Source organism: Meleagris gallopavo, chromosome 13 (assembly GCF_905368555.1).
Source record: "Meleagris gallopavo chromosome 13, MGAL_WU_HG_1.1, whole genome shotgun sequence".
In the NCBI taxonomy this organism is placed as follows: Eukaryota; Metazoa; Chordata; class Aves; order Galliformes; family Phasianidae; genus Meleagris; species Meleagris gallopavo.
In genome coordinates this window covers 17,332,360-17,360,154 of record NC_139416.1, presented here as the reverse complement: position 1 = coordinate 17,360,154, position 27,795 = coordinate 17,332,360, and the positions used below count along the sequence as shown (strand labels likewise).

The following is a 27,795-nucleotide window of genomic DNA, read 5'->3' as shown; positions in this document are numbered from 1 at the left end:
AAAGAAAAGCACTCACACAGCCCCCAGATTCCCAGAACTTCCACCCCAAGCTTGCTTTCATGTTTACTAGGGGAGAAGCCCAGCTCACACCGTAGAGCAAACCATAGGCCCTTTGCTTCCATTTTGTGTGAGGGAAGGGGCCATTTTGTGGGCTCCCTAGGGGAGAAATAAACGGGAACACAAGATTTGAGGGCTCTAAATTCTGAATGTGACGGCACGCAGTGTGCGGAGCCGGGTTAAAGGCACAGCGAGGCTCTCAGGGCTTCTCCAGGCACGCACGCCCTCAGCCTTCGCTTGGAGAGCAGCGGGCCGGATTTGGGCGAGCTGAGCCCTCCGGGCCTGCAGAGGGCACCCGCGGCCGCGCTGTTGGAGCAGGAGGCGGGCAGCGGCCTGCAGCATCGGGCTGCGGAACGGGCTCCATCCGGCCCGCGGTGCGCCCCAGGCGGGCAGGGCGGCGCGGATAGCGCGGTGCGTCCCGCGGCCTAGAGCGGCCTGCAGCCATGGGGAAGAAGGGGAAGAGGGAGAAGAAAGGGAAAGGGGCCGAGAAGACGGCCGCGAAGATGGAGAGGAAGGTGTCCCGCAGGGCCAGGAAGGAGGAGGTGAGGGGAGGCGGCGGAGGGCTCCAGGAGAGCACGTGTTCTTCCGTATCCCCGTGCTTTTCTTCTGGCCTTAATTAACAGTAAACGAAAGCCGATCCCGCAGAGTTGGTGCATACGTTTGGGACCTTTCCCTGGTTGCAGCGTGCTGCTGCAGCCGTGTGTGCGGCTCCAGGAAGGGGAAGCGTGAGCAAGGAGAGCTGCTGCCACCGTTCAGCTGCTGGGAGGGAGGATATAAACGGGATGTTTGTGAGGGTGGATGGTGATAGGACAAGGGAATGGTTTTAAACTGAGACAGGGGAGGTTTAGGTTGGATATTAGGAGGAAGGTTTTCCCCCAGAGGGTGGTGAGGCACTGGAACAGGTTGCCCAAGGAGGTCATGGATGCCCCATCCCTGCAGGCATCCAAGGCCAGGCTGGATGTGGCTGTGGGCAGCCTGGGCTGCTGGTTGGCGACTCTGCATATAGCAGGGGGTTGGGACTGGATGAGCATTGTGGTCCTTTCCGACCCAAGCCATTCTGTGGTCCTATGAAGGGTTGGCTGATGGAGGTGGTGAGCGTGGGGCTGCAGGAGGCACTGTGTAGCCTGCTATCTGTGCTCTGTGGAGGCAGACAGTAACTGACAGAGCTTTGAGGGGGATAAAGTTAGGTGCAGGTTTCCCTCCTGTTCCGTTCAAGTAGTAGTTCTCCATTGCAGACAAAGGTCTGGTTGGGGCATAGCGTGTACTTGGTCATAATTTAGTTGGGGCTTATGCGATCTCCGTTTCCTTGCTGATTTGTGCACTCTTTCTCCTGCAGGGGTTGCAGGTGTGCACTGAACAACACACTGTGTGTGCCGTCCTGTTAGGCCTTTTGTGAGCAAACTTGTCGTGGTTTTAGTGGGGGAACAATTTTTAAAACATGTGGAAGTGCTCAGCATCCATCTCTTGTAGGTGGTATCTAAGCAGATTTCTTAAGCATTTTTTTTTTTAAACGGGGAAATTCTGATTGTGAATGCTGATTTCATGTGGTGTGCAGGTGGTTCTGTGCATATCGAGGAACTCAGGACTGTGTTTCTATTTTCAGGAGGACCTTGAAGCGCTGATAGCTGAATTCCAGACTTTAGATGCTAAAAAGACTCAAGTAATTGAGATGTCCTGCCCACCTCCCTCACCCAGGTAAGAGACTGTACAAGGCTTTGGCTATTACTTATACAGCTGTTGATGACATTAATTTATACCAAGTTATTTCCTGAGAGTGGAAGGCATAATAATTGGCTTGACTGATATCTGGAGTTAGAAAATACCTGATATATTGAATCCCCAGGTTAAAAAAAAGAACCAAAAAAAGTTTTTTTTCCTTTAAAATCCCCCTTTTTATCATCTCACCAGCACAACTAAGGAGAGAAAGATTGGTTAAATTAAAGGGCTTATAAAAGTTAAGATGAACCTTTGAACTTGGATGAGGAATCTGAAAGGTCTTGAGTCAAAAGGATGTGTCATGAGTCCCAAGACATTTGGGGTCTACCTGTTGCTACGTTCTGTGCATCTCTTTACTGTGGCTTGTTAAAATCCCTTCTGTGCAATATGTTCTTCCTCTGTTTGGAGGGACAGATCAGTGTACAACTGTTAATGTCACCAGGGTGCTGCAGTGGTCAGTTAGTGCCCCTCCAGCAGTGCTAGGAATCCGTCTCCAGATGGTGCAGAGCACCTTGGTGGTACGTAGATGAGTTGTGAATGTTGATGAGTGCAGAAGAATGACACAGATAAGTTGATATGAGGCAGCCTAGTTCTACCAATAGCTATGTGCTCTCATAAAACTAATTTCTGTTCTTGGCACATCAGCATTAAAATTCAAGAGCTCACGTCAGAAGGCATGTTAAATGACAGTGTAACGTGTGCTCCTAAAATAGGAGAAGGTTTCAGACGGTGTCACATTAATCTTGCTGGAAGTTTTTCAGAAGTTAATTTCTTTGGGGAGCTTTTCACCCTGGGGTGAATATCAGAGCCTAGTAATTTGGCAGCTGATGGAGAGACCTTTGTGGCTAGAGGTCAGAATGCTAGTAGTAGCTTGGTAAAAGGCTACCAGCCTCAGTGTCTGAAGTCTTTTAACATCTGCTGTTTTGGTCATCCCTCTCTCGTTTGCAGGCTGAATGGCTCCCTGTCTGCCCACCCGAGAAAGATGAATTGATCCTTTTTGGAGGTGAATATTTCAATGGCCAAAAAGTAATGTATACTTCCATTTTTTTTCTTCTTTATTCTGCCCTTCCCCTGCCTTATGCTGTAATTTGCACGAGTCTCATTTGAAGCGAGGATTCAAAGCAGCAGTCATAAAATATGCATTCGTCCCCGAATGAGAGCAAAATAGCCTTTTAATTCTGCCACGATACTGTCTTATGCCTGATCGGTTGGCAGGAAGGAGACATGCTAGAACCCATTAAGAAGTCAGAGTGATTGTCTCAGCATCAATATTTCAGGGCTTCATAATTTCTCCAGACTTAATAGTAGCCATCTCTGCCCCTCATTTTTGATAACTGTTGAAGAATCTCTATTTTTCAACTTTCAAAACAAAATGTTTCTGCAGTTTTGCAGCTGGCAAGTCATTGCCTGCCTTGGGGATGCATACAGTAGCAAATAAGTGGGCACTCTTTACTGAATTTTTGCAAGTTGCAAGTGCTTACAGTGCTTTTGGAAACAAATTGGTCATTCCAGCCTTGAGAAGTTGTGTGTGCTGTAGCTTGAATACTCAAGCCTGATGATGGTATTTAATCTGAGGATCATCCCATGTGATGTGCTAAACTAATTCTGCTTGCTTCACTACCTGAAGTTATTCCTATCTCCGCAGTTGAGCAGCATTCCAGGCAGCATTAACCTGTACATCTGTGTTAAGCTCTAGCTTAAGTCCTGAAATCTCAAGCTGTCACAGGCTTAAACAAGAGTTTGGGAAAGAACAGCTGAGTCTAGAGGCTCACACTGGAATAATTGTTGACTACCAGTCTAGTGGGAGAGGTTCTTTTTCTCCTTCCCTGTGTGATGGAGGCTGGTGAGCTGTTGCTTTGCAAGGCTGTCACTTTTCAAGGCCAGGTTGGCTGGGGCTTTGAGTAACCTGATTTAGTGGAAGGCGTCCCTGCCCAGGAGATGAGGGGTTGGTCTTCAAGTTCCCTTCAACCCCGACCATTCTGTGACTCTAAATGGAAAGCTGGTACTGTGTACCTTTAAAACCAAACTCACAGCTTACCTTGAGTGGTGCTTGTGCTTGGGTAGACTAATCCTGTCCTGTGGAGAGCTGTGTTGATGTGTATCTTTCTTTTCCTCTGTAACAGACGTACCTGTATAATGACCTGTATCTTTACAACATCCGGAAAAACAGCTGGACTAAAGTAGAGATTCCCAACCCACCCCCAAGGCGCTGTGCTCACCAGGTGAGGTGCAGGGTGCCAGAGGAGCAGCTGGAATTGTTCTGATGCTGTGCTAAAAATGAATGGGAGTTGACTTTTTTTTTTTTCCCCCAAGAGTTTCTGGCTTCTCTGCATTTTTCAATGTAATGGGCTGCCAACAGTGTCACCTTTCTTCTTGTGCTAAGGGGGGGGGTCTGCAGAAGCCTGTAAAAGGTGGTGGTGCTCTTTGATCCCTGAGTGATGTCTGGGAATGTTACAGGGGAAGTGAAATACTGGAGGTGTATCTGTTGTGTCAGCAGAACTCAAGGAGGACTCATGGGGGAAGCTGTTTTTGTCTAGGTGGACTAGTCATCTTGATGCATTGTATGGGAACCAGCTCAACCATTCTAGGCTTGCTCTGGATTTTCAAAATGTTGGTCAGGATGTAACTTAGAATGTGACCAGATAGCTCTGGGTGCCTGGGTTGCTGTGTGTGATTAGTGGCTGCAGAACCCACTGCTCCAGCAACGACTCATCCCTGTAAGATATCCTTGCTAGCATGTAGGATTGACCCAACTGTGCAGCCAGATGCACTTTGTGTGCCCTGCCTTTGGCTTGGGATTTCATTTATTTATTTATTTTCCTTGGTAGATGGATTGTTTTTTTCTTCAGCATCAGCAAAGACAGCAAAGTTGTCTGAACTTTCTCTGGGATATTGTGAAACTCCCTGTAGTGGAAATGTTAAGTCACAGCTTGAAGCAGTGATTGAGCACCTGGTGGGATGCAGGGCCAACCGAGGGGAGCTCAGGTACGTGCAGTGTACCTGAGTGACTGGAAGGCGTGGAGACATGATCTACCCCTTCCCAGCCCCCATTTAAGGGTTGGCAGTGGAGGCAGGGGTATCTCTTGTTGGAGATCTTTGCTTAACTTAGGCCTTCTGAAGGTAAGCAGCTTTTTTTCCTTCATTTCTGCATCTGTGGCTGCTGCATTTGGGCTCGTTCTCTTTTGCTGCAGCCAAAGACTTTGCCACCCTGCTATTATCGTGATACTTTCCATCCCAATATAGCATTACACTTCCTTAGACTTTGTATCTGTCATTAACATCACTGACTGGTTGCAGTATTGAAGGGTTTGTTTCTGTTTACTTCGTGTGAATACCTGCACGCAGAAACTGGACCAGAGACTTGTATTTTTTGCAGGTCTTTGGCCCTCACCAGCTGTCTGATAGATTATCTTACCTGTTGCAGCAAATGGCTGGGTGACTGATACATTTCAAAAGCTGCCATACAGGATGCGAATGTTATTTTCCTCCCTGTGGCCAAGGCTCTTTAGAGCTTCCTGGTAAGATCCAATGCTCTGGTTAGGTTCCTGTACCCTTGTTATACTATGCCTAAATGCCAGCCTTGCTCTGAGCTGTGTGTGTGCTATCTTGAACTCAAAAGCTTTGACTCGATCCTTGAGCTACCTTGTAGTGCTTAAAATTGATCATCATTTCAGAGGCCAAATTCCATAAGGAGGCCAGCAATTCAAGTACTCCTTCCACTGAGGTGATAAAGAGGTTGCTTTCTGGCTGTGGAGTTGAGAGGTGCCTGTTTGTGTGTTGGCAGCCAGCAGGTGGCTGTCTAGCAGCTCAGTCTGAACTGAGCAAGCAGGCTGCGCATCAGGGAGCGGCAACTGGATTATAGCAGAAATAAAATGAGGGACATACCAGGGGAGCCGTGCCTTAACAACAAGTTTTCTGTCTTATAATTAATCACAGTCACACAGGAGGCAGTTCAGCCTCCTTAGCTGAATGGTTTGTTGTCTTCCCTGTGACTTATTTTTAACACATTTTCCGTGTTAGCTTAAAGGTGAATAGAAGTTTGTCTGTGGGTTTGTACGTGCATGCTTTCCTTCTTGTTTGTCATCTGTAGTCTCTGATGTACGGCCCGCTGACTTATGCTGGCTTTGCCACATCAGTTCAATAGGACTGGAGTGAGAAAAGCCATGGATGGCTGTTGTCAGTTTTGTTTGAGGAAAGAGTTTGCCTGTGAGATGAATTTGAAGCCAGCTCTTCACGAAGTTGCATACAAGTATGGGCAGGCTGTTGTCTGTCCCTTCACTTAAACTTTTAATCACTTGATGCCTATGGAGAAATTGGGTGGGTTTTCTTTTCCTTTTGTTTGGGTAACCTGATGTTCCCACAGTTCCTACTTGTAAACACACCCAATAATTTCTAATGTGTGTAATCGCTGCGTGTATGGGCTGGTTTGGGTCAGAGTGCTGTCATGTTTGGTGCTGGAAGTCTTTGCTGTTTGCTGGAAAAAATAGGCAGGTAGTGAAGCCCTTGTGAAGAGATTGTTAACTCAGTGTTTATCTGTGAAAGGTATCTTAGGGGGGGGGAAAAAAGATATGAAAGATTTTTTTTTTTTTATGTAGTGTAATCACCCAATAGGTCCCATCCAAGGAATAAAGCTGTATATTCACTTAGTTTCATTTTTGGGATTCTTGTCTTCTGCTGCTTAGTCCTGGTGTTCTTCATTCCTTGCCTCTTAATAGTCTCTTGTGTTACAGCAGGGTGTTTCAGTGCTGCTCCATGCAGAAATAGTAAAACAATTTCCTTAATGCTCTCTTTTCTGCTACTTGCTTTAAGACGGTAACAATCCTCTCTTGTTCAAATACTGCACACTTCCTTCTGTTGGTGATTGTTTCTTTTCTTTGTTTTTGTTCTCATCATATAGAGCAGTAATGCTTTTCAGGTCTTGGAAATCTTCAGGTTTGGACTTGTACTCAGCTCATTGGTTTACTTTGCTGTGGGGAAGGTGTGCTACACAGTGACCAGCTTAAGTTTAAAATTCCCCTTCATTCAGCCCCAGAGAGCTTCTTTTGCCAAGCAGTACAGCAGCAGCTGCTGCAATTTGTCTGCTTTCTGCTATTTGGAGGCAGCTGTACATCTGACTGATGAAGTTGTCCTTTCTCAGGCTTTTGCACTCTTGTTTGATCCTGTTCTTTCCTCTGGCAGGCAGCAGTGGTTCCCACAGCCGGTGGGCAGCTCTGGGTGTTTGGTGGAGAGTTTGCATCTCCCAGTGGGGAACAGTTCTACCATTACAAGGATCTCTGGGTCCTGCATCTGGCCACCAAGACCTGGGAGCAGATCAAGTAAGTGTTGTGTTCTCAAGTCAGTAACAATAACCTCATGAGGAACTGTGTCAGCATGGTCTGAACTCGGTTCCTGGTGTGGTGCTGTGATTTCCCAGCTGTCTGCCCATCTCTTCCTTGGCTATGAAGATGCCCATGTAGAAATAGTGGAGAGGATAGCCTCCAGGAAAAAGAGGAAGCAAGGGATGTGTCCAAGACCATCGAGGTCAAGGCTATTTTGTATAATGCATGGCTTTTAGAGCGTAGGTATTGGGTCTTAGTAACTGAAGAAACGAGCATGTGTCCTCCCAGCCAAGGCAGATGTAGGTATCCAACTTTAAAACACTACTTGTTGCTCCATTTGTGATCCATCTGAGCCTGGTATCATGACTGTGCTGTACAAAAGATCTCATTCAGTTTTACCATTGCTTGAGAAGACAATTGGTATCTATCCACAGAGACGAGTTCTCTCCTGATAACTGGCATAACTACTGCTGCCTTAAGGTTCCTTGGGATAAAAGGCCAGTAATTCTGATCTATCAAGTTAAGTAGGTGCCAAAAACCATGGAAGCTGGAGTAAAGTCGCCTAAAAATATTCTGTGGGTCTGGCCTGAAGTCTTCTGCTAATGTTTGGCTTCTGAGTTTTTTCTGCTCATCTTCATATTTACATTAGAGAAAGGAAAAAGTCTGGTGGTCAGCTGGTAAACTGAGAGGCAGGAGGTGTGGCTTTGGTTCTGACTATGGCACAGGCTTTCTTTTGTGCTTCAGGATTGTCTTGACCACAGCATTTAGCCAGAATACAGCCTTGGCTGTGCTGAAACTTCTCCACACCAGACTCTTAAGGTGCTACTGGGGAAAGCATCAGCTTTTGAACACTTGCTCATCTACTTTTTATCTGTCAAGCTCCTGGGCAGGAACTCTGTGTCCTTGCTTCAGGTGGGAAAGCCCTAAGTGTGCCCAGGCTAATCAATTCTTGTCCTGCTTACAAAGTGCAGGTGCCTGTTGTTGGTGTCTGTCCTTTCTTGTGCAGTGATTGAGAGGCTGGTTTAGGGCTGAGCTGTGCAGAGATGGATACCTTGGCTCTGCCTTGGCACACGCCTCAGGCCACACAGTGACTCACTGTGCCTGTCTGCCTTTTTTCCCCCTTTTGCAAAATGGGAGCATTGATATTGCCTGACGAGGGGGAATTTGGAGATTTAGTTTTGTTAATATAGCACTGAAAGGACTCTGGCATGGGTGTAGGGGATCATACTGAGCCAAAGAGCAAATAGTCCCTATGAGTCCAGAATGCACTGGGTAAAAAGGATGCTTCACAGCACAGGATCCTGGCAGTCATCAGCCCTGCGAGAGTCCAGAGATGGTCCTTTTGAGTACTTCTGGGTGGCTGGGGGAGATCTGCTCAGTTCCTCAGTGACTGGTTCCTGTCTGTCTCTGTGATCCTTGGCTCCAGACCTGGCATTGTTAGTCTAATAGCAGCTGCAGCTTGTCTTGTTACAAGAAGCTGAGTTTACTCTAGTGAGCTCTGCTTGTCTTTGAGCAGTGGGGGGGTGAGGGAATCTCTGCAAAATGATAGAGGGCTCTTTAAGAGGTGCAAGGATTAAAAAGACCTGTCACTGTGCAGGCAGATCTGCCTATTGTTGTTAGGCAGAAGCTGACGTAATGACTGTGACTGTACCCCTCCCAGCTCCCCCAAAATAACTTCTGAATCCCTTGTTCAATCTCAGCCACATAAAGGGGGATAGAACTCAAATGCATTACATCCCTTCTAGTTTCATGAAAGCAGGCGGGGGAGAGGAAGTGATGATACCCATAGAGTCTCTGCTGAGAGAAGGGGTTGACATTTCAACCAAACTCTTGGTTGAAAAAATCCTCACCAGAGAGCAATGTTAATCCCAGCTGCAGGGAGAGCGAGGGCGGGAGATTGTTTTTTGTGAGCCATCAGAGAACCCAGATGAGGCTTCGTTAGTTCCACCAGTGCTGGTGCAGATTGTTCTCTTGTGGGTTTGCAGATGTATTGCTGTGAGCTGATTTAGGGTTTTCCACTCCCAAAACAAATGCTGCGATGTCGAACCTGCTTGGGAAGAGGAAATCTGGTCGTTAGAAGGCTTTACTCATCCTGCATCTTATCCCTCGTGGTATAGTAGCCTTGGGGATGCTGAATCTAACTGGTACTGCAGGATCACCTGCTCCCACTCTGCAGTTGAGCATGATGTTTGCATGTGCTGCAGCATGCAGGGCAGCATCAGCAGTCCCAGGCCCCAGGTGGATTAAGCCATGGTGAGAGAACTTGTTGGAAGCTGGTGATGGGTTAATGTGGTTAGCGAGGAGGGAGAAATTGATCAGATGAGCTCCTGCTCTCCGGATAAGCAGAAGCACGTTCCCAGAGCTTTGCTTTTTCAGCTGCCTGGAGCTGCTCACCACCCCTGGGTTATCCCACGTCACTTCAGCAGCCGTGACACAGTAGAAGGATGCGTGGGGAGGCTGTGATGCTTTGTTGTTCTCTTCATAGGTAAATGGGTAAACATTTCCAAAGTTTGCTCTGGGGAGACTACTGTTCCTCTTTCTCTACCCCATGCAGGATCAACTCCATTTGAGTTTTCTGAGGTATTTGGGCGGACATCTGTCTTCTTGCCTTGCTGTATTTTGAAAACACCTGTGCCCTGGTCCCAGTGTTCAAATAAAACAAAGTGCATCTCCTCCTCATCCTTGGGCAGAGCTCCAAGAGCTACATTAATTAGGCGTCTGGTGTAGGAGGCTGTGAGGAGATGTCTTGGTTTTAATGCTAACTTGGCTGAGTGTGAAAATCAGGTTTCTGCTGCCTCTTTGTGTTTCCATATGGCATCACGATGACAGTCTGCTTGGAAGGGGAAGAAGAAAAGAAAGGACAGTGATGATTGTTGAGTTTTATGAGGAATGTTTTTGTACTTCTTTATGATTGTAACACATATCGCATTGTGCTTCCTTCAGCAATTTGTTTTTATCATCAAGGACCCCACTGCTGCCTAATACAGTTCCATACAGGCTTCTCATGTCTGTCTGGAGCCAAACACTAAATCTGGATTGGGATGAGTGATGACAGTGGGTAGCTTGAAGGGTTACTGGTGTTGGGAAGGTAAATGTTTGTGAAGATGGAACGGATGAGGCAACTTGTGTAGCCTTGTTGGCATAGAACAGGCTACCAAATAGCAGGCAAAGCAGTAATTGCATGTGTCCAGTGTGGTAACAGCTACCTGAGTAAATGCCTGTTGATGAACATTTGGGAGACAGAGTGTTATTGAGTAGACTCAATTGGGTCTGGGAGATGTCATCTTAGTGCAGCCAAAGCAGTAATTTTGTTACTCTATTAAGAAATGCTTGGATGAGAGAGACAAGCTTTCCGTCTCCATTCCACCTGGGATGGATCACCCAGCTTCAATTGAGTTGGAATGAGTTTGTAGAATGGAATTAGTAGATTGAATGGCTAAAATGACCCTACTCTGACCTGAACTTGCAGTTCTAAGAAGTCTGGTTATTCCAGCCTCACAGCTTAGATTTCAGACAGCTGTGTTGTCCTTCCTGGCCTGCAGATTTCTGTGAGGGACCATCTTGGTGCCATAAGAAGCTTGACTATAAAACACTTTGAAGAGAATATCTTGAATAACTTACCCTGTGCTGTGTCTGCAAAGGCTACTGGGGAAATTGATCTCCATTACTGCTTAATGCAGAGCCACAGTGATGTCAGTCAGCTTGGCAGAGTTAAAAATTGACAGCAGCTCTATTTGGTTGCGTTTTGCCTGCACAAAGATGGCTCAAATGCAACAAATCTCAGCTCGTTGGATGACATGCCAGGAAGCGACTTTGACTTACTGGGGCCACCTTATTATGGGTGTGATGTGTGAGGTTTCCCCAATGTGTGAACGGTTTGTTACTCTGCCTTAGAGCAAAGCAATATTTTAACCTAACTGCCTCGTTCCTTCCTAGAGAGAGCATTCCTGTTCACCTCTGTGTGGCCCAGAATGCTCCCTCAAAGAGAAATGGGGGGGTGTCACACATTGGGGCTGTCCTTGGGAACTGGCAGATCCCTCTGTGCAGTTCTTCGCCTTGCTTCTGAACCTACGTAACTCCCTTTAATACTGGAATGCTAATGATACTTCACAGTTTTGTGAGACATGGTGCTATAAATACTTCAGGGCAATGTTTCACAAGTGTATATTGAGTGCTGTTTACGGGGAGAACTGGAGCAGTCGCTGCAGAGCAGGATGCCTTTCAGCGTAGGTTTGTTTCTGACCGATGGCTCTTGCTCATGTGCTCTCTGTCACCAGAAAGATCAGGTCCTGCAGCACAAGGTAGAAAGGTGTTTTGGTGCTTAAAGAAGGGCATTTTAGTGTGCTGTTGAGCGGACTTCCTATGACAGACAAAAAGGAACCTTCTGAGCTTGTTCTCTCCTAGAGGAAGATCCGGACGTATGACTGTTGATTGACTTTGCAAAGCATTTGATTTGGGGGTTTTGTGCCTTGCAGCAATTTTGTATTCACTTGCGTACCTCTGAATTAATTACACAAACACACGGGTGCTATATCTCTGTGTGCTGATGAACAGAACACTTGTCATTTGCATTTACAAGTGTAAGATACAAAACCAAACACCCAAGTCCTGGATTTCAGCTGCTTTGTGTACTGCAGAACAGAAGTGTGTTATCCTGAAATGCCCCTTTGGTGGGATGTTGTGTGCATCATCACTTTTTTTCCTAATGAGAGGTTGCAGAGATTGTTCTGAACTTTCTCTGGGTGAAGGAATGAATGAAAGAGTAACTCACTCCTGCAGTCTGTAGATACTGCAGCATGGAAGTCATTAATTCTCAAAACTGGGGCTGAATTCAGATCTGTTACATTACTCTTAAGTCCCAGAGTAACTCCACAAGCACCAGCAAATTCCTTATGAAGCAGTTTAGATCAGACGCATGCTTCCATGTGTAGAGCCAGTTCTTATCCAGACTTATCTGTTAATCTATTTTTAAAAAAGAGTCTGGAGAATTTACAGCTCCCTCCCACATGTCTGCTTTCTGGTGTCAACCCCATGAAGTAGCGTATTAATCATAACGTCTGTGAAACCATTTCCAAAATGTTTATTTTGGACCACGAGCAGCGATGCAGGTAAAGGGAGACAGCCTGCATCTGGGAAGCAAGGCTCTGGGCTAGCAGCAAATGCCTTCTGGAGCTGCTGCTACTCCTGCTTGACTCTGCTGTGCATTCTTACAGGCTGGGGAGCAAGCCCTGGGCTGTATGAATTGCTCCCTGCAAAAATACCTTCTAAGAGCACTTACTGCATGTTTAAGAGGGCATCTCTTTCCATCAAAGGCTACGAACTGCCCGTTGCAGCTGATTCCTGGATGGTGAGTAATGCTTAAGTTGATAAAGCTGAGATGACACAACGGGGCGCAGCACGAGGCCTCCTGCTACTGTGTTTTAGCATCACCTCGTGTAGCTTGCATCCATATCCTAGAGAAAAGGGGAGAACAGCCTTGTAATCGAGAGCAATTGATGCTGGTGCGGTGGGACTCCTCTGAATTCAGGTCAGGCCCCATTTGGGGTGGTGGTGGTTGTGACTTAGAGTTAACTGTGCACTTGTGGGAACTTGTTTATTAAAGCACGTGCATCAGTGAATAAATGTTTTACCACTCAGAATTGGTTTTTGACTTGGAGATGTGTTTGAGAAGCAAGGCAGAAAGTATTCACTGAGAACAAGATCTTATTGTTAACATTGCCGTCTAATTCCTTTTTTTTAAATTAAAAAAAAAAAAAAACCCAAGATTTTTTAAAAGATGACATCCTCTGGAATAATGACATAAAAGTTTTGTTATAAAAGATCTCATCAACGTCTGAAATCATTGTTAATATGAAAAGTGATGTTCTGCTGGATGGTACTTAAAAATCCAGTAAGTGCCTAGAAAATTCTACTGTCTGTTCTTATAAGAAGTCCAAGAAATCAATATTAATTCAGGCTTACCCAAACACTGCTGTTCTGCTTGGGGTTCTTCGTTATGGCTGGCGTGTGATTTTATTTCTGATGGTGAGTAAGGCCCCTCATTTTCTCTCTCTGCAGAAATCTATCGCTGCTCTTTACAGCGACCCACTGCCAGTTATAGCATAGAGGTAAGGTTGTGGGTTTAGATTTTGCTGTTTTTTCTCAGTGGTGAGCAGGTTTCTCATTTATTTAAGCCCTGATTCTGCGGCCATCCAACCTGCCTGTACCTCCTTGAGAAGCCTTACTGAGTTCAATGCACTTTGGGAGACTCCTTAGCAAGGCTGAAAATGTGAAAGATTAGTCCAAGGGGCAGAGAACGTGCAAAGCTCTTGTTTTCTCTGTGGTTTGCCCTGAACCAGCCTTTGTTTTGAGAGTTGTTCTCTTTGTTCTCTCTCATATGAAGGTGTGACTGCAGGTGGTCAAGATGGAAAGTGTATCTTCATTGCCTCGCAGGAAGGTTGTTGCCAGCTGCCTGGCTTTGCCCAAAGCTTTAGGATGCGACAGATGGGGTGTTGTTGCTTGTTCTTGGAAATGGAAGTGGCACACCTAACTGAAAGGTCGTGGGGGCTTGAAAAGAGCAGAGCAGTGATGTGTAGCTGCTCCTTTAATAAGTAAGATAATAATGATAACTTGTTTTGCCACTGTCTCTCTTGTTCTTGAAGAAATCTGAGCAATTTATCAAGTTTGATGGTGTAGCCTAGCTGCAGGTTGTTGAGTGAGGATAGAGTGGATAGGTGATTTCCTACGACAGTGAAGGAGAGTAGATATCTGAGCCAGTTTCTGGCTTCTGTCTGCTACTTAGGGTAAACATCTCTGTCTGGAGTGCTTTTCTTGAAATTGTGGGAGTTAACTGCTATTCATTAAACTCTCCTGAAGAATTACCTCCTGAGTCATAGCAGAAAAGACTTCAAGACTTGGGTACTGTTAGACTGTATGGTTTATCACTAGGAATAAAACTGTTATTGCAAAATGCCTGTGCTGCAAATATCAAGCATTACAATACCAAGCATTACGGGAAGAACACATGTACTGTTCTGGAAAAAAGCATCCGTCTATGTTGACAAAGTTCCCTATGATTTCCCATGCCCGAACAGAAGCTAAACTCGGCCAGTCCAGCTGCCTTATGACTTCAGTAAAAATGGGCTGACCCCCCAGTAGGATGGGAAGCTTGCTGATGAGTGAAATTTCTTTGTCTTTCAGAGCACCAGGAGGTCCCTCTGGAAGAAGTGGGCATCGAATGGTTGCTTGTAAAAGACAGCTGATGGTCTTTGGAGGTTTCCATGAGAGCACGAGGTGGGTTATTGCAGGATAGCTGGTGCTGTTGAATCCTGTGTAACTGAGACAACATAATTTCACCAGCAACTGAAAGCTGGGCTATAAGGCAAGGATTTTATGTAGTGCTACTGTGAACAAATTATTTATTTCTATGTTAGAAAGATAAGTGATCTTGATTTTTCTATTTTTTTTTTTTTCCCAAGTCTTAACTGTTTGAGAAATGGTTTTGCCACTTAGATAATCACTAAAGTAGCTCCTCATCCTCATAGCTAAAGCTCAGTACGTCAGGTTTGGACTCTGCCTCTCATCAAAGAGGCTTCTCTTCCTAGAAACATCTTCCCCAGTAGGCTCTCATATGCCACATGAGGTCACAGCTTCTCTGTGGTGAGGGCTGAAGAGAGCTGAGCTATATGATTTCTCAGAGTTGCTAAGCTGCATAACTGCAGTCCCCAGGAGCACAGCACAGTTTGCAGAGCCTACCCTACACTTGGCTAACTGTTCGGCAGTTTCACTGGCGCGCTTTCTAGTAGCAGTGAATTGGCTAGCAGGAAGAGAGTGTGTGTGTATATATGTATATATTTACGTTTTTCATTCCCACCCTCTAGACAGACATTGCACTAATATGTTTTGATTGTTTGTGTTTTGGTTTAAGTCAGCTTGGGTTGTGTTTCTTGAAAGGAGTTGGTGAAAGTTCTGTTATGTATGGAATGAGATGGGAATAAAACAGAAAACCCAGAGAGGTTTTGCATATAGGAGCTTCATTAAATGCATAATTGTTGCTCTGAAGTAGTAACCTTCAACTGAACAAATCTCTATGTTGCCATGGCTACAGAGGGAGAAAAATCAGAGATATAGGGAGTTGAATAAGGTACTGCACCTCTTCAGAGGTTCATGGTATCTTGTTCTGTGACCAAAACCTGTCATGTTCCAATTTGCTCTCCTTAGAGACTACATCTACTACAACGATGTGTATGCATTCAATTTGGACTCCTTCACGTGGAGCAAGCTGGCTCCATCAGGAATTGGGCCTGCTCCAAGATCAGGATGTCAAATGGCTACCACACCTGAGGGCAGCATAGTCATCTATGGAGGCTACTCAAAACAGGTAGGAGAGGCTGTGATAAGCCACTGCAACATTTCCCAAATGCCAAACAGAAGAGTTGATGGAAAAACTAAAGGGCTAAAATGGAAGTTAAATTTAATATTCAATTACTTAAGTAGCACCTAAGTGATTACTTTGACCTGTGTTAGTTGCAGGGTCCTGTGTCTTGTCTGCTTGGAGGAGGCAATAGGAGAGCAGAATTCAAATGTGTAATCTGCCACTTCCCTCTGCTCTGTTTAACAAGCATTGTCTCCAATGCAGATCTGGTGATCTCATCGTGTAACTGCCCGCTGCTCTGTCTGATATTTCTGCATGTCAGACAGCTGTCAGATGTCAAAAAAAAAAAAAACCCACTAGCAATGGGAGTGCATGTTGTTAGCCTGTGGTTGTGCTTGACATGACTGTGCAATTGTGCCCTTGTTTTGTTCATACATGGGATGGTTCGGGCTGCTGTGAGCCAGTATTGTTACCAAATCTATCTTCTTGTCTTCTGATTTTTCCCTTTCTTCGTGCAGTTGTGTCCTGATCAAGGATCTGATTTCTGTTAAAAGTAATGCTCTATTTTCCCTGCTAATCTAATCCAATGTAAGGAGGTGATGTTACGAAGGAAGGAATAAGCAACTGGGAGAAGTGAAGTTTTTGATAACAGCTGTCATTATTGCCAACTTCAGGCATTCTTAGTCAGCACTCATCCATGTTCCAGCACTTGTGGGTTAAAAGCAGCAGTTACCAGGAGCCTTGTATTTTCTTGCACTGGGGAAAGGGTTAAGGCAGCTGTGCTTGTTAGCAAACTCAATAAGCCAAAGTAGACTGTTGATGAGTACCAGGCTTCCTCTGCTTTGCTTCTCGCTATGTTAATCATGGTAATTTATACTAGATAGGCCTTTAGACCATATGTCCTTATTGACCAAGTATCCCTGTCTCCATGCTGGGTGGGAGGAAGTAAATATTTCATTGAGCAAAAGGCTCCTGCAAAAGCTTTTAATGTTGTGAATGCAGACTGAAGACCCGGATCCTGCTGCTGCTGTCTCAGTGGAAAGGCATTGCTTCCAGCAGTGCATCGCTGGGGGAGGAGGGCGCTTTGTTCTTCTGATGTGAATAAACGAACAAAGAAGAAAAGCATGGAAAGAGGAGAGAAAATTGTCTGTCTGTATATTTAGAAGCATTTGTGCCTCCTCACGGCCTGCGCTGAGGGCTCTAACTCCTCAGATAGGCATTTGATTAAATAGCAGTAACAGTACAGAGGCATTTTCTGCCCAAAAGGGATTTGTCTGCTTCCTGTTCCACCACTCCTGAGAGTGGGAGAAGCCTGCACACTTTACTAGGTGTGGCTCTCTTAGGGCTACTGAAAGTAACTGGGTTTCAAGTGCGTGCTGAGTCCCTTGGAAGTATAGAAGTTGACACGTTTTTGCAGTTAGGTCTATTCTGCTTTATGAGGATAGGCTTTGTTGCACTGCTCTGGGTTGTTTTGAGCTAATAAAAATGAAGTAGAAGGGATAGGGGAATGCAGAGCTGCCGTCAGCCTTCTGCTGTGACAAATGAGCACTCAGCCTTTATGCAGAGTACTGAGCAAGAATAAGAGCTGGATTCAGTTCCTCTTTGGCTTGGTGAACAGCTCTTAGATTAAAACAAGCACTCTTGTTATTAATCTACTTCCTTTGTAACACAGAGAGCTGAGTCTGCTGCTCTGACGTGCTGTTCCTGTCAGAGGCTTTGCTTGACTTCTGCAGCACAGGTGTACTTTTGGGCAGGAATAACGAAACCAAGCTACAAACTGAGCAAAGCAGCAGGCAGAGTTTTCTTCTTGGGATGCAAAAGCAACAGACTTCAGCATCATCCTGAAAATTTAGTTCAAGGTTTAACACTTCTGGAATAAACGCAGTTGATGCTTGGCTATCTAATTCTCAGTATGTCTTTGCTTGTAACTGACTATGGAGCTGAATCTCTCTGGATTTACTTAAATGTGAAGAAAATGTTTGGCTTGTGTCCTTCCCATGGAGCCATTGGCGGGGATACTCTGGGGAGAAGTAAGAGGTGGAAGATGAAAGAAACAATACTTTAATTGGAAGTCGGCAGGGAGAGGAGAAGACCTGTTCTTCGTCTCTGGTTAGAAGCAGATACTACATTCAGGAGTATTCTGAAGATGTTTTTGGACTTGACGTGTGGATATGAAACCAGACAGGTGTCCAAATAAAGCGCCATTTGCCAAGTCCTGTAGACTCTTCTAATTTCCTTTCTAACAAAAAGCAGGATTGATTTTCGTGCATGCTGTGGAAAAGTTTTGCTTCCTACAGCTGCTGCTAAGCTTGTGTGTGCTTTGGAGAGAAGGGAAGAAGTCAGGACTACTCCTGTGTAGGAGTACCAGGGCAGGGTATGGCTGCCAGGCTGCTGGAGGAGAGTTATGGTGTGGCAGGGCTGCTTCCCTGCGGTGGGCAGTTCTGATGCATTATATCCTGTAGAGCCCTTAGCCCTTGTAAATCTGCTTTGAGGCGTTATGTGGTGAGATATACATGCGTTGTCAAAACAAAAAGGCCTGTAAGCCCAGGAGATTCATAGTAATGGGTGGAATTGTAGGCATTTGTGTACTAAGCTGGCTGTCAGGGCCTTATGAAGCCTGAGCAACATTGTCAGCCTGCAGCTATGGATGTTTCCATGCTCAGTCTGCCCATCCTCAGTCTCAAGCAGAGAGCTTTGCTTGGTGCTTTGGTTTGCTTGATCTGCATGCCAAACTGAGCATGGAGGGTCAGTTTTCAGTAATGTTTGTCAGTCCAGGGTGTGTTGCTGAATTCCCTTGGTGTCACTTGGCTAAGAGCCTTTTTCATGGCTGGGGAAAAAGGCAGGAAAGATAAGTGGCTTGTCTGAGGCATTCCAGTACTTGTGGATAGAGCCAGGGCTGTTACCCTGGGACCCAGGCATGCATTTGCCATTAGATTTTGCTGTTCTAGGATGTTAAGTTCAGGCAGTGAGCATCCAGGATGCAAACAGAGAAGATGGAAAACTTGAACTTTACAACCCCAAGTGTGCAAATTGAACAAGACCACGCTTGAAAATACGTGATTCTTAGCACATTGGTGTTCTTCTGTTCTTCTGGTTTATCTTCAACCCAGAAATGATAAAAAACAACTACTGTGGTTCCTTACAGGAGAAGCTGTTGTAGATTTTGTCAGTGCTCCCTAAATACACCTCAGAAGCCTGTGACACTCAGACTTGCTTTCCTGCTGATCTTAAAGATGTCTTCATCCGTTTTGCTTGCTGGGAACGGGGCTTGCTGCAGCAAGCTGCATTTTTGGCTGTATGAAGCAATGAGAACCTCTCTATTGCTAGGCAACGTGAGCACACTGTGCCTGGCAACACAGCGAATGCAGCCAGGATGTGTTGGAGGCTAACACTGCTCTACCTTGAGGGTGGAAGCAGTCCACAAGCCACGGGAGCTCTGGCACTATCTGTATGCAGGGCTTTTGGATGCCAAAGTAGGCTAAGGTGTATTTTTTTTTTTCTTTTTAATATTTTTTTTTTTCTTATTTTAGCAGTGAGCTCTGCCTGTAGTGGATTCTGCTGGGAGATTGCTTGTGGCAGGGCTGAAGGCTGGTCTTGTGGGAAAGCTTCCCTCTACAGTTCTGCTTGCTAAGGACCTTCTGTCAATTGGCTGTATTTTGCCACTGTTGATCTCTTTTATTAGCTGTGTTTAGCAGGTTATATACAGGGAGTCCTCTCTCTGTTTCAGTTGCCTCGCTCTTTGAAGAGCTATAACCACGCTTCTTGCTGCCTGTTGCTGGAGGTAGAGGATATCCAAGGCAGTTTTGTGCTTGAAAGCAAGAGGGACAGTGAAGGGACAGGAGGCTCTTGTGGCTGATGGAGCAATTTCCTCAGGGCAGATGAGTGTCCTGGGCTGGGGGAGTTGGCCTCTCTAGCAGCAGTGTGCTGCTTACTACTGAAGTGTCTGCTTTTGAGCCAGTGCGAGTGGGGAAAGCAAGCATCTCTGACAACAAATAACTAACTCTCACTCCAGCTCATTGGAGTTGCTTTCTTAGCCCAAGCAGCTTTGACATGTTGCACACGTAATGTTTACTACAGGGAGCCTGCGTAGTTTTTGGGAGAAAAATAAAGCAGTTATTCTGCCCAGCCTGCACGATGGTGAAGCCAACTGCTCTCTCAGTATATGTTGTTTCCCTTCTTTTCATGCAGACAGTGCTCATCTTACTATGCTTGACAGCTGTGCTTCTGCACCTTTCAGCCCGTGTGTCCCCTACACATAAGAATGTGGTGTGCCTAACATTTAAGTACAAACTGCAGCCTACCTGGGATTGGAAACAAAATAAACCCCCTTTCCATTCTCATTATCAGATATTCACTTTGCAGCCACTGATCTGTGTTCAAGCCCTGTGCCCATCTCTCTCCCCATTCCTCTCCTCTGTCCATCCATCCCTGACAGCTCTTTGCTTAGTTGCAGCTCAGAGGGTGTTTGAAGCGAGGGAGAGAATAAAAAGGCTGCTGTAGCTCAGCCATCCATAGCTTGCTGGTGAGTTCTGCTGCTCTAGACTTCTGTGACAGAGACAGCAAAGTGTGACATGGCTGCAGAACGTTATTTGCTCTGTGCAGTGACTCATAGCCCTTTAAACTTGAGAGCTGCTGGTGTAGCTCCCACAATGTGTGCTCTACCACTACCATGGAATTGGTGTGCTCAGTACTTGGAGCACTGTTCCTAGAAAGCATTTCTCGCCATGGCAATCTGTTGTGCTCAAAGTGGGCAGCTCCCAGACCCTCCAACTGTGTCTCTGTTACCAGAGCTCCTCTAGCTATGTATCAGAACTACTGACCAATGCAAAAACTTGACTTGCTTTTTTTCCATGTGCTAGAGAACTGGCAGTGGCAGAAGAAGCCATCTCTGTGCATGTTCTTCTTCAGAAGATAGGCCTATCACTGCTGCTTGTTCCTGCAGGCTTTCTGTCCCCAGTGTGCCTGACGTTCTGCTGCTCAAGAACAGTGGGTAGAATAGTGCAGATGCTGACTTCATTAAGTGGTTGTGCAGAAGAGGATACCTCCAGCTTCAACAGCCTGTCTGGGAGAGAGTGTCTTTCAGTGTGCTGGTTGGAATGCCTAGATGCAAGTGAAGAGCAAGAACACGCAAGATCTACAGCCCCAGACTAACATTTCCTAGGGCAGACCCTGGTCTCTGAGTTGACTGAAGCTTCCCTTTCCTTTTTGCTGCTCTTTGAACAGCATTCTCCTGTTTCTTCCAGCACTTCATTATCAGCTTTCCCTGGAGCTTCTCAACATCAACATCCAAGTTAAAAGTGTTGTTGTGCAATGCCTCAAATGTGCTTTATTCCCCTTCCTTCTCTGCCTTTCTAAGAATCAAATATCATTCCTGAGAACTGAGTACTGAGCCGTGCAATAGCAAAACCTACTAAGTACAAGGCACAGGGTTGAGTATGGATATGGAACAAGAAGAAGGCACTGTGGCATGCACCCAAGCCCTACTCCTTCCCAAGCACTGGGCTCAACCCTGCCAGCTCATGCCAGCTTCTGCTGCCTGGAGCAATGCCACTGCCCCCAGGAGGAAGGGAATTACAAGGAAGCCAGAGCTCTTTTTGGAGGATGGGTGGATTGTGGACATTACTAAAAGGCCTCCTGGTGTTGCATAGTGCTCCTTTCAAATGTTGCATGTTGCTGTGAGTACAGGGGCTTACAGTGAAAGGAGAAAGAGAAAATTGCATTTAAAATAATGTATTTAATTACTTCAGCTGAGACCTGCTGTTGCTTTTGCTGGTATCTTGCAGTTGCCTGTAGCAGGGGGTTAAAGTGAGGCTTCTGTTTCTGTTCGGGAGGGAAAACTGATTTTTAAGTGATGCCTCAAATGCTACTAATGACACCTGCAGTCAGACTGTGGGGCAGAGAGGGCTCTGCTTCTGTTGCATTGGGGTGGATATTGGGGGTGGCAGGGATTGAGAGTCTGTGCTAGACGCAGACCTGTACTTAAACTTGTGCTGTGCAGATGATAAAGCATAGGCAGTGTGCTCAGCGTTTAAGGACAGCATCCCAGAGGGCCTTGCAAGCACTGTTGGAAGTTACAGTGTGCCACTTTGGTGGAGCGGGTGTCTGCTCTCTTTTACAGCTAGAGGAGCAGAGGCACAGATGTTAAATTGCTCCCTAGAGAGCACCTGATGCTGTCTGTGGCACAGTAAAAGGCAGAATCTTGGCTCTCCTGTTTCCTTGGTGCTGCCCATCCTTCCTTTCTTGTAAAATGATCGGTTTTAATCCCTTGTGCCAATTGATTTCTCTTCTATGAGTGCCCAGATCTCTGCCCTTGCATTGATTGCATCCTGCAGTCTTCAGGAGCCCACCGGTCCCACGGTCTGTGTGGCAGCCTGGAGAGCAGAGGGAGGCTCTGGTTGTTGCAGGCAGAAGTTGCTTGTGGTTTATTACACGTCTCCCACTGCTCACTTGTAGGATGGGACAGTGTGAGGCGTGCTTGAGAATCACAAGACACCAGCCTCCATTTGTCCCTTCTGGCTGCCTCCATTCCCTCTGGATTTGCTGTTTGCTGTAGAAAATGGCCCTGCTTTCAGCACTGCAGTTGTGAAGTGCCTGGTGGTTTCTCCTTGCCCCGATCACAGTGTTTGCTTTTTCAGCACGGTAACGTCCAGACTCAGGCAGCGATTAGGCTTATCTGTGGGGTTGAGAGTTCAGAATGGCATGTTCTGGTGTGAGTGACTTTCTAGGCCTTGAAGAGTTGGGCCTCCTGCGTTTTGGCCATTGAAAGTGTTTCACCAAGCATCCCTGTCTTTCCTTTCTTTGCAGAGAGTTAAGAAAGATGTTGACAAAGGCACCCTGCATACAGACATGTTCCTGCTGAAGACTGAAGGCTCAGGCAAGGAGGAAGGTAAGCCACTGCTACAGCTAGGGGGCTGTGCTGGAAGCAGTGCTGCAGGGCTGTGATCCTCTCTCTTCCTTTGAATAAGAAACCAAAAAAAATCCAAGCTCAGAACAAAATTTCCCTTTTAATGATGAGCACTGTGCCCCAGCTTTTGCTTTGGGGCTAAACACAGCAGATAAGTTGATTTAAATATTTCTTCTTTCCCAGGAGTAGTTAAGTGCATTTGTATACTGTGACTCTAGCTTGAAAAGAAATTCTAGAGTGAAGGAATGGCAGCTGCTGAGAGATATGAGAGAAGTTGTGTCCTACTTTTTCACTTGGGTATTGGAGAAAGAAGATGGGCTATCATGTATACAGGCAACACTCCTGCTGCTGTGTTGTGTAGGAGAAAATGGGAACAGTCCATAGGGCACTCACCTCTTTCTCCCTGTCCATTTTAAGGCCTGAAAAGATGAGGCCATGTCATCTCTGCTAACCAAAGCTTAGTGGTGGGATGAAGGGTGTTGGGAGTCATGGTTCCCATGTCCAGGTGACTTGATTACAGAGCTGATGTAAGTAGCTCTGTGAAACAGGTGAAGAACTGGAGCTATGTGAGAAACTTCATGAAGAGCTAATGGAGGAGTGCTGGGAGGAGCTTTCTGCTGGAGAATCAGCATTATTTACGTTGATGTTTTCCAGATGGCCTTGAAATAGTCTGAGTTGGACTGGAGGGTCTCCAGGCTTCTTGCATAACTGTGTGAGAAGTTCTGACCTGCACAGGGAGTTCCATAAAAATTACCAGAAAAGATGTTCTAGGGATTTTTTGGGGGTTTGTATGTAGGAGGGAATTAAAACAACATTTTGAAATTGCTGTTCCCTGGGACGTTTTGATCATTGCTCTTCTGTTTCACAACAGAAAATTGTTGGGATTTCAGAACTTCCCATACTGGACATTCCTGTTTTCAAGAAGCTGTTTTTAGTAGTGGTGGGTCATCTATAAACTATTAGGAGAGAAAGTGGGGGTGTGATCTCAGGAGATCACTCAGTGCAGGGATATTACCAGGAATGGGCTTTGGTTGACTGGTTTTTGTTGTTTTTGGTTTTTTTTCCCCATCTATCTGTGAATACACTCAGAAATAGGAATTCCATCATTTTCCTTAGGAGAGAGAATTTTGTCCTTGGCTGAAGGAGCAGGACGATCTTGAGCAGATTTTCCAAAACGTTGAAATAGTGACATTTCTTTAAACCTAACCATCTTAAAGTGGGATTTGGGGAGGAAGGTTGGTCATGTATTGTCTGAGTTGCAGATCCTGCTTGCTTTATGTCCTATTTATAGCTTATCTTTTTGAAATTGTGGTTCCTTCAGAAACACAGTGCCTAGCCAGTGCACATGCTTCTGCCAGCCTGCATTTTAGGGATTTGCTCTGAATCTGTAGTAAAGGAAAGGAATGGAGTGAAAGCAGAGGGCTTGGAGCACAAGCTTTCTCTCTCTCCTGGGTAATTTATTATTATAACTTTTTTTTTTTAACATTTGGGTCTCCTTAAAATAAACTGTGGCTGTTCTTGGGGTTAAGGTGGTGGTGCAAAATGGCAGAGAAGATACTGAAGTAGGAAGTTCACGTGGAGAGAATTGAAGTCGTATGGATCCTGTGGGGTAACCAGAGTACCTTTCCTTGGTATCCTGGGCTATAATCAATCCTGGTTTGAACTCCAGCTTCCTGTAAAGGTTACGTACCTTTCATGAGGCCCCTTGCTCCAGAAGGCATACCCTGCAGACAGCTTTCTTCATTTGCTTTTGTTGGAAACACAGCTGCTTTCTAAGGGTAGAAGGAAGTGTGTGGATTACTTGGGTGATTGAAGTGGAAATGCAAGTGGTTCTGATTTACATGATTGTTGAACACGAGCAGTGCAGTTTTTGAGTATGTCTAAAATGGATTGTTGTGATGCTTGAAAAGATTGCTGGAGAACTGAAGGGTCTTGGAAGATGTAAAAATCATCATGATTCTCTTTTACTGATAATTCTGTCTGTTTTTATCCGTTACCAGATAAGTGGGTATGGAGCCGACTCAACCCATCCGGAGTGAAACCCACTCCCAGGTCTGGCTTCTCTGTGGCAATTGGTCCCAATAACCGTTCCCTGCTGTTTGGAGGAGTGCACGATGAGGAAGAGGAAGAGAGCATTGAAGGGGACTTCTTCAATGATATTTATTTCTACGATATTGGGAAAAACCGTTGGTTTCCTGGACAGCTAAAGGTCTTGTTTAAGAACTACACAATTGTCTTCAGTTCATTCTCCTTGATCTCCTTTGTCTCAACCTTTTCTGGCCTCGTTTTGAAAGTGTGGGCAAAGCCTCTATTTCAAGGCTGAACCACCAGGTCTGTTCGCTGCTTTCATCTGTGTCTGATTGGCTGTGGACATGGGAAAAGGTGTAAGGATGAAGTTGGGGATGTGCAGCTTAGCAGGTTTTTGTTTCCAGATTGAATTCTCTGACGTTATGCTGCCCTTCTCCTTCCTCTCCACATAGCCCCTTGTATTTTCCATGCCCTGCTTTCACTGTGTGATGCAGACTGTCACCTGAGGAGAGAGGAAACCTCTGAGCCCCAATGGCTGCATATGCACTAAGAATACGGATCAGGAAGCAGTCCTCTTCCTTTGAGAGTCAGTCTGCATGTGCCCTGTTGTTGTGTAATGCAAAATGAAGCAAAGCAGCATGAAAACAATTCTGGTGTTTTACTAGAGGCTGGCTCCAGTCTAAGTCTGATGTGAGCTAGTTCAGTAACAGCTATTGTGAAAAGGTCTTGTGTTGTATTGGGATAAAATAGCCTCCCTCTTTTCTCCATTGTCGATGACCTGCCAGAAGGGATGAAGTATTGACCCTTGGCTCATGAGAAATTCAGAAATGCGGCCCTCAGATCTTTGGCTTTGTTTGAACCACTCTCAAGGAGGAAGCAAGGTGCAAATGACCTTCTTTCTTTTCATCCCTACTGTTTCTTGCTGCGTCCTCAAAAAAGAGATGTCAATCACGTAATAACAGGCAAACATCCACTCAGGTGTTTGCTTCTGCCTTCCTAGCAGTCTGTTTCCTATCCTTTTTACACAATGCTTTGAAGACCTGGAGTGCTTCCTGATAATGCGCTGTAATCTAGCACCCAGCAATTGTTTTGATTTCACAAAATGATGGGTTATTTACTTCTGCTCATGTCAGAGTCCAGTGGACTGTGTGTGTGTGTACATCTGCAAGATACAGAGCAAGAGAGCTGTCTTCCCTCTCCCCAGCAGTTCTGCCATTAATAGATGTGGCAACTCCATGCTGTAGGTTCTCCAGAGGTTTCACTGCTGCCTGCTTTACGGCTGGTAGAAGTTCATGCTTAGTAGGAGGTTGTAGCTATCATCCAAGACTTACAATTCTAGTGAAAAATAATTGAATTCTCCCCATTCCCTCACAGCAGCATCTGTAGTATTGCATTAACTGCTCTGTGCTATTAGCTACACCCAGTTCACACGCAGTCTGCCTCTGCTCCTTGTTCTTATTAACAGGTATCAAGGTCAGAGAAGAGGAAGCGAAGACGTGGCAGACGAGCTGAGACAGATGGTGGAGATGATGAGGTAGAGAAGCAAGCCCCACGAGGCCCGGTGGAGATAGTCAAAGAGGTGGTGGCAGAAGATGGAACTGTCATGACAATCAAACAGGTGATCTCTGGGCCTGCAGATGAGAAGGAGAGGTCCGAATCGGAGGAGGAGGAGGAAGATGCAGCCTTGAGCCCGCAAGTGGAACCATGCCCACGTTCAAACGCCATGCTGGCAGTGAAGCATGGGGTTCTGTATGTGTATGGAGGAATGTTTGAGGTGGGCGATCGCCAGTTCACCCTCAGTGACCTCTACAGTATCGACCTGCACAAGATGGAAGAGTGGAAAGTGCTGGTGGAGATGGACCCAAGTAAGCTCTGGTGGTAGGGGGTCTGCGTGATTTTATTGTAGCAAAGGCTGGGATGTTGTTTCCAGCAGTGCTTTATTTTATTCCTGGACAGGAAATAGCTTGAAAGTATGTGGTATGCAGTGTCTTGTAGTCTCTAGCACCACAAAAGCCTGTCTTGTCCAGAGCTTTGTAATGGCTGTAGAGTATGAACTCTAGTTTGTCTGCTTCAAAAATGAAGGCATGTAAACAGACCATCTTTGTTCACTGATGGCTGGTTCTAACCTTAACTCTGCTGTGTAATCTCATGGTCTGCATGTGTGTAATGGATAAAGGGCAGAAAGGAAGGAGTTTTACTCATAATTTTGGAGCTGGGAGAAGGCTTGACTCTTACTAGCTTATCTTCCACAACTGTTCTGTGCTGTTCGCTTCTTCCTGTCTGTGTTAGATCTCTCCCTATTGTCCCCAACTTATTTCTTCTTCTTACCAAAGAAACACAAGAATGGCTGGAGGAGTCAGAGTCAGATGAAGAGGAGGAGGATATGGAAGGTGCAGAAGGAGGGGAAGAAGATGAAGAGAGTTCTGAAGAGGATAGTGAGGATGAAGGAGGTAAGAAGAAGGATGTTTTCTTCATACTAACGTAAGATACAGTACTAGTTGGTGTCACTGACCTCGCTGGCATTCAGGTCAGTTTTCCAGCAAAAGCAAGGTTTTCATAATGCATGCTTCTTAAGGAGTAAAGGAGAAATTTCTTTGGCTCCTGATAGGTTTTTAAGCTATTCCATTTAAACACAAGCTGAAGCATAGCCTTGGCTGAGTTGACACATGGGAGAGCAGATTGCCTTCATTAGCTGTATGTGACCTCTCTTTCTCTCTTCCTCCCGTTGTGTACTAGGAGAGGAGCAGCACCCATCTGTTCAGCCTGATGAGAAGCATGCAGACTATCTGTCCAGGACGGAGCAGTATTGGATCAAAGTAGCCCGCAGCAACATGGGCCCGGATGCCAAGGAGAAGAAGGTGGTGAAAGTAGCTCACGCCATGGCAAAGACATTCTATGAAGATTCAATCTAGATGATGTTGGGGGTGTTCTGTGAGTGCAGAAACATGTTGGGAGCAGTGGTTAGCCCTGCTGAAATCAGCCTAATGGGCCAGGCGGTCAGTGTGTGTGCCCAGAGGGCTTCCTGGCACTCCAACTCTTGCATACTCCATGTGAGTGCCTCTGGGCTGACTAATCTCAATATGCTTGCTTGATTAATGCTCGGAATATACTGTTATTCCCCTGGCGGTTGTGGGAGGGACTTGGAGAACAGGATTACTGCCCAAACACTGGTTCTTCTGAGAATGGAGCATACAATACCATCATCATTTTGTTCAGAAGTTATTTTGAGTCTGTGAAGGCAAACTGTGTATCTCACAATGGTTCTCTAGTCCCAAATTCCTTATCCTAACTTGGGCCAGGTCTTGTCTCCAAGGATTTCTACAATAAACTTGGTTGGTTACATCATCTTGGTTCTCTTAATTAATCCCATCCTTGCTTTACTTTTCCTTAGCTCCTGCTTGTGGAAAAATGATTGCTGT

The 27,795-nt window shown here is 45.7% G+C and overlaps 1 protein-coding gene across 1 annotated transcript; it reads left to right on the top strand.

Moving 5' to 3' along the window:
• The first annotated feature begins 349 nt into the window (after positions 1 to 349).
• KLHDC4 (kelch domain containing 4) lies at positions 350 to 27,721 on the top strand. Its single transcript, XM_010718203.4, is given in 13 exon segments — positions 350 to 599; positions 1,661 to 1,752; positions 2,722 to 2,747; positions 2,750 to 2,799; positions 3,897 to 3,995; positions 6,952 to 7,088; positions 14,271 to 14,363; positions 15,291 to 15,450; positions 22,249 to 22,330; positions 24,349 to 24,557; positions 25,842 to 26,241; positions 26,710 to 26,826; positions 27,113 to 27,721. Coding segments are annotated over 13 exon segments (1,740 nt in total). The 5' UTR covers positions 350 to 500; the 3' UTR covers positions 27,289 to 27,721.
• The last annotated feature ends 74 nt before the right edge of the window (positions 27,722 to 27,795 follow it).